General features: G+C 33.4%; 1 protein-coding gene across 1 annotated transcript; it reads right to left on the bottom strand.

The window, feature by feature from the left end:
- Positions 1–4,419: 4,419 nt before the first annotated feature.
- Positions 4,420–6,599, bottom strand: LOC132045301 (E3 ubiquitin-protein ligase RMA1H1-like). The gene is made up of 2 exons (XM_059435860.1): positions 6,462–6,599; positions 4,420–5,286 (listed from the first exon to the last, which is right to left on the bottom strand). The coding sequence occupies exon 2, from the start codon at positions 5,238–5,240 to the stop codon at positions 4,560–4,562; it is 681 nt and encodes a 226-aa protein (XP_059291843.1). The 5' UTR covers positions 5,241–5,286; positions 6,462–6,599; the 3' UTR covers positions 4,420–4,559.
- Between the last annotated feature and the right edge of the window lie 312 nt (positions 6,600–6,911).

The following is a 6,911-nucleotide window of genomic DNA, read 5'->3' as shown; positions in this document are numbered from 1 at the left end:
AAATAATTAATTTTTATATGTTATTTCATGTTTAGTTTAGAATAAATCTAAACTAAATTGTTTATATGTTATTTCAAGTTCATTCTTCTACGCCTGTGGACCCATCTCCGGCTCTAGCTACAGCTCCGGGGCCCACTTAGGAGACCGTTCAGGAGCCAGCTCAGGAGCCCTCTCACCAAACATCTCATGAGGCCATCGACACACAGGTTTGATTTTTACAATAAAATAAAATAATTTATTAATTAATTGTTCATTTCATGTTTAGTTTTGAATAAATCTAAACTAAATTGTTTATATGTTATTTCGAGTTCATTCTTCTACGTACGTGGACGGGTCTCCTAATGAGATTGACGAGACTCCACGATGTTGTTGTCCCGCTCCCGCCGCGTTATCTCCCATAGGAAGCATGTTATGAACCGGGGTTCGGGTCGAAAGAAGGAAGGAAGGGAAGCAAGGATGATCATGCCACAGAGCATGTACAGATTAAGAGGAGGAAGGGGGATGGAGATGATGGTGAGGTTGGTGGGGTTGGCCTTAGGCCTAAGGTACTCTAAAGGCTCCCAGATGTGGGACCTGAAATTGTGTATTTGTAAATAAAGTGTACATTTTATGTTAATATTAATATATATTTTTGGTTATTATTTTCTTAATGATAATTAGTTATCTTAGTCTTTATTGTCGATTAATAATAACTGCGTGGGACGTCTACAAATTAATCAAAACCCTATAAAATATGACACTTAAACCTAAAGATAACAAGTTTCCAAACAAAGAAAACTTACTTCGGGCGCTTTAGAACCCCTAAAACAACGATCCAAACGTTTGGGTGCACTTGATGTAATAAGCCGACATTTTACGCAAAAAAAAGATATTAAGTCTATATAACTATTGATATTCGGCGTTTTGAAACTTCATCTTCGACGTAAGTACGGAAAAAACGTTAATTTTTAAAAAATTAGCAGCTTTTTTATATCGTTAAATGCGTGAAACTTAGTTTTGTATTTATTTATTTTTAAAGTGCTATTTTGGTTCAACCATTTTTTTTTTTTCTTTTAACTCACAGAAGTCGCGGACTTGGTACAATAAGAGAGAGACCCCCTTGGTGACATTTGAAATTTATCCCGAGTGTTGTTAAAATGTACATAAACTTACTACAATACGTCTTGAAAAGAGTCTGCAAATGACTTAAAATTAATATAGGTATATACCAGCCTGCCATTCTTAAAATCGTCATTTCCTATTCACACTATTAAATATGATTAGTATAAGATGAAGCACACATATAGGCAAACAAAAGAAGTGTTTTGGCCTGCACCTTTATTCATTGGCATGTTTTCCCCAGACTCAAGACAATTATGTCTACAGTATTCTATCATTTTTGGGGGCCCTTACAAATAAATAAGGGGTACAAAGTTCCTAATAATTGTTTCAAAGAGATATGATTATGAATAAATAAGCAACATGATAAGCCTTGGACACGATATGTTGGGACCAGAGGACCAAAGGACCAAACAATCACTATTGTCTGCTTTATAAACATAGATTACTACTCATAATAGGGCAATCTAAAGATTTTGTAGTCACTTAGTTAGATTTTAACTAATGGTTATTAATTAAAAGGCTTCTCCTCTAAATTCAACCTTTTAGTTATCCTTATTGCTTATCTACTTGAGAGGGTGATGTGGAATGTACTATAACTTCTTTTATATGCCTCATTTTCTCCTACTATATATTGCTTTATTGGCTTAATATTTTTTTAAAATTTGTCATTTTTAAATGAACATTTGTTAGTAAATTTTAAATGAACATTTGTCGGTAAATTTTAAATGAACACATAAATTACGATTTATTTCAATTGACACCCCAACACATGATACTATGTTCCTATTAGATATTTTCTATTTAAATTTTAAAAATACTTTTGCATGTATTCTCAAATGTCTATTACATAGATAAGTTAACTACTTAAAATATGTCACCTCCTTTAATATATTCATTAGCCTCAATAACCTGTAAATCCTTAGAATCGTTCCAACTATAACTGATGTTTATAATTAAAGAAAATGACATATTTTATGCCTGTGTTCCTAAATATTACATAATTTTTAGTTTTCCAAGCATTAGTAATACTCCCTCCGTCCCAATTTAAGTGTCTTAGTTTGACTAAGACACAAAGTATAAGAAATAAAGGGAGACTTTTAAATCTTGTGGTCTTAAATTAAAGATGTGTGCAGTCTTTTAAATCTTGTGGTCTAAAACTTGTCAAAACTTACTAAATATAGAAAGAGACATTTTTTTGGGACAAATAACAAAGGAAAGTAAGACACTTAAATTGAGACGGAGGGAGTATCAAACAACTGTAACAAAAGGGAGCAATCATATTTAAGGTTCTTGAGTATCGTTTTTTTCTTTTTTTTGGGGGGGGAGGGGGGGGGGGTGTTGGGGGGTTAAAAAAGGATTAGGCGGTGTCTGTTTAGCATAGGGACACATGATTAAATTAAGCATGAAGCATTGAAGCTTTATTTTTGTTTGAAAAATGATTAGAATGTACATTTTATAAAATAATGTGTCACTTATAAACTAAAAAAAGGAAGAAAGGTCATTTCCTCATCACATAAGTTTTTGGAAAGCAAAAGGATTTAATTATATTAAGAAAAGTCAATTACTCTTCATAGTTTCATCGTAGTTTGTATATCTTAAATGAAAATAACATCTACTAACATCTCATCAAAAGAATAAATGTAGCATATATAATTGAAGTCTCTTGAACCAAATTATTTTTCTTCTTTTTGAAAGAAAATGTTATAGTTCATAATGAATGTTTTTAATCACACAGATGTTACAACTAAGTTGGATCTTGAAATTTCCAAAGTCTAAATCTAAATAAAATTCAATAAATAAATAATGCTAAAAAGAAGTCTAAAATAAGGACAAAAAAGTCGTTATTCAATTTTTAAATACTTTGCGTGCAATTTTAATTTTTGGAGAGCCTTTAGTATTTTTGAATTTGCGTCGAACTAATCTTTCAATAACTTAATATCACAAAGAGTGAGAAAAAAAGTATTTGCAAATTTAATTTTAACATTAGTTTTGGAAGCCCGGGCCAAATAACACTGGTTTAACTTATATACACAGATAACAAAAGAAGGGCAACTTACACAAATGACTACACTTTGAAGTTTTTTTTTTTAGGCATAACTACACTTTTACTAATTACATTTCGTAGCTACAGTAACATGAATTCGAATTCGACTGTATTTCGATGTATTCAATTCGGATGTATTCAATTAAATTATATTCTTTCCTAACTAATTTTACATTGTATTCAACTTATTGTATTTTAAATTCGGTTATATTCAAACAACATAAGTGCAAGAAAATATAGGATTATTCGGTTGTATTCAAAATTCACTGTATCCATTTGTATACAAAAAAAAATCCTTTGAAATACAGGCAAAAAATATATAAAGAAACACTCTATTTTAGACTTAAAAACCAACGAATACACTCAAATCTGAGATACAAGAAATAAAATCACTCTATTTTACACTAAAAAAATAACGAATACATTCAAATATGAGATACAAGAAATAAAATACGCTCAGATCTGAGATACAAGAAATAAAATAAACTCAGATCTGAGATACAACAAATAAAATACACTTAGATATGAGAAAATACGCTCAGATCTTAGAAAAATTCGGTGACTGGCCATGGATTTCGGCCATAGAAGACGATGGCGGTGGAGGAGAAATGAGAGGCCAGAGAAATCTCCTTCGAAATACGCTCGGATGCGTGGCCCCGATGCAGGTTGTGCATCAAGATGAAGATCTAGGCGGTAGCAGTGGCGGCAACGAGGGCATTGCTTTCTTCCTCCGGCAAATCGAGGTGAGAGAAAGTGGAGAAAAGTTGAATTGGAAGTGAGAGATGGGTTTACAGAAAGGGCGGTGGGAGAAAATGGAGGTGAGAGATGAATTTATTTTCTTTTTATTATATTTTTACCTTAATAATTAATAAGTGTTATTAAGATACAATTTTTAGCTATGGGAAGTAATTAATTCAAACTATAGTTACTAAATATAATTACCTACTAGTTTTCCACACCATGCAGATTTCCCCAAAAAGAATTTGCCGCTATCAGATTCCACTATAATAGACGACTACTTGTAGTTATTTTTCAGGTGATTTAATAGGATTATAAGTTTTTTCACAGTGTCGGTGCATATAAAACTCTATAAACATTAACTAGTCCTTCCATGAACTCCTTTGGCAAATCTAACTTGGTGGGGGGACAATCTGTCTCTACAGCAATAAAAATATCCATGCCCCATGCATAGCACTAAAGTGGAAAATGGAGAGTGAGAGAGAATAACAACACAAAGCTGTCTTGAATGTACACAGTTTAAAGTCATAATACTACAGCCAAAATTTTGCTTATTATCATCTCACATATGTATATGATTTTTAATGACTTGATGCTTATCAACATCAGTTTTGTACAATGTGTACAGGATGAAAAGTGGGAGGGGGAAAGGGGACAAAAGAGTGCCTCAATGAAACTAGAATAACAATAGGCAAAGAAGAAAACAGCAGAAGAGGAAAAGGGAAATTCTGTTCAAAGACTTGTCAGCCTGCATTTCCTGTCTTCTTAATCTTGGGCTACTATTTCGCACTAGATGATAGGAGTTAGGATATGTATATAAACTCTCTGAGTTCCCAAATACCCTATCATAAACCATCTCTCCAAACATTCCAACAACTGGATTAAAGACTCCCGCAGCTGTATTGCTTCCAAGATTGAACGAAGAAGGCGATGAACTGTTGAGGTAACTGGCATTAGGATGTGGCAGTTGCTGAGAAGGATTAGAGGAATTTGACAATGATAATGGACCAAATGCAGGTGGTCTGGGAGGTACTTTTAAAGTGAGCTTGTTATCAGGCTCAGATTCAGGCAGTGTTTTCCCACGCCCGTAAAGAGGGACTAAATCTGTTTGGGAGATTTCAGCCTTGCAAACTGGGCATTGAGGGCGTTCAACTGAAGACTGTGAGTTGCTCTGGAAGTGAAACCACTTGTAAATGCAAGGCCAACAATAGAGATGGCCACAAAGTGTAACAACCGGATCACGAGCAAAGTCCAAGCAGATGATGCAATCAAAGCAGGCAGAAGTCTTCTCTGAGTCTGATGAAGCTGGAGTAGAGATCGATTTCCACTCGTTTGCATAATACTGCTCAAAGGCCATGAATTTTGTTTCTGAGCACTTGTTCAAGACAAGGGTCTTTCGAAATCTGAAAGCACAATCAATAGTTAGCAACAGGAATAATAAATTTTTAATCAAACTATTAGGACTTGCAAATTCATATATTATGCTGGACATTAGCAATAAGAATAATTACAGGGGACATTTAGCAATATTATGGTGGCCCCAAAGAATTACAAGAAATTAAAATTAATTGGCAATATGAAGGAAAAACACATTTTAACATGTGACTTAGGTGAAGAAGATTCTCTAATCTCCAATAGTAAAACTTTAAAGCACTAGTAGGCAGGTTACTGTATTAAGAAGAAAAGTTTGGGAAGGAAGCTAGCTTCCACCCACCACACAACAAAAGATAACAAGAAGACAAAGCATGTGAACAAAAGACACAAATTTTAAAAGATTAGTGAAGTTTCCAAGCAATTCATAGCCACCAAGGGAGATGGATCAGTTAGATCAGAAAATTGACACTTCACTTTGATGTCTCATATATGAATTTCAGTTAGCTTGTACTTTAATTTTGCCAAAAATATCCATTAACAGACATACTAACCTGACCACAATCTCATAAGAATTATCAGCAAAGACTTGTCAATGTTACTGACTTCAATTGTAATCTCAGAAAAAGATCAAATAGTCTAGGGGAGTAGAAAAATTTGGTGTCTTTTCAACTTGAAGTACTTACATAAGGGCTCTATTCATTCCACAGAATCAAATCAGGACCACTTAGAAATAAATTTCCAAAAGATAGTTACTCTAACAAATTGCCTCAGTTTGACAAAATATCTCAATCCTGAATCTATCCTACTTTTGCAAAGTCAAAATTGTAATCCAACCCAAAACTACCCCCTTAAATACTCCTTTATCAGATTATGACATTCCAAGTACAATTGAGGAAACTCTCTTCTACATCATTTAGTTAAGGTCAAGAAAATCCTCAAAGTTATTTGCTTATGGATTATGCTAGGTAAAAGATAAAGACTTTAACACCAACAGAGATCATTTATACTATAGTACAAAATATGATCATACACAAGAATTGAGTAACAATAGTACCATATAGATCAACAACACACTCCTCCAAGAAAAACCCCATCAAAGATCTAATCTTTATACAACAATAATCACTGCCATTTCAACCAAAATACAGAACAAGGAAAAACAGTTCAATATTCAAGAAAGGAGAGGAAGAGTTTGAAATCTCACTTTCAAGCAAAAGGGTTTAGAAACCAATCAGACTTTCAAGCTTCAATGAAATATCCCAGGTAAATATACAGAGGACAAAGGAAAATATGTTTCTTTTAAGAGGTAAACTGGAAGTGGTTGAGCTGAGAGAGGAAATGGTGGAGCAGTTTTATAAGAAGAAATTTGGAACAGGGGACTAGCTCCTTAAAAATCAATGCCACGTGCCTGATTATGACTGGTCTCTCTCTCTCCCTCTCTCTAATTATTTGTTTCTTCAAGGAATTTTCAATTTGCTACCTAATTATTTATATTTTTCTTTCACTACTACCCAATGTACTAGTTAAATCAAGCCAATCTATCTCCTTTTTGGCTGTGACTTAAGGTTTTTGCACATTTGTTAAAATTACACTTGCTGTTTGTAAGAGCTATTTTAACTAAATTATTTTTGTCTCTTCCTTAAATCATGACTAT

The sequence above is a fragment of the Lycium ferocissimum genome, chromosome 2 (assembly GCF_029784015.1).
Source record: "Lycium ferocissimum isolate CSIRO_LF1 chromosome 2, AGI_CSIRO_Lferr_CH_V1, whole genome shotgun sequence".
Lineage (NCBI taxonomy): Eukaryota > Viridiplantae > Streptophyta > Magnoliopsida > Solanales > Solanaceae > Lycium > Lycium ferocissimum.
The sequence above is the reverse complement of the archived record's forward strand: the minus strand, read 5'-3'. Positions and strand labels throughout refer to the sequence as shown.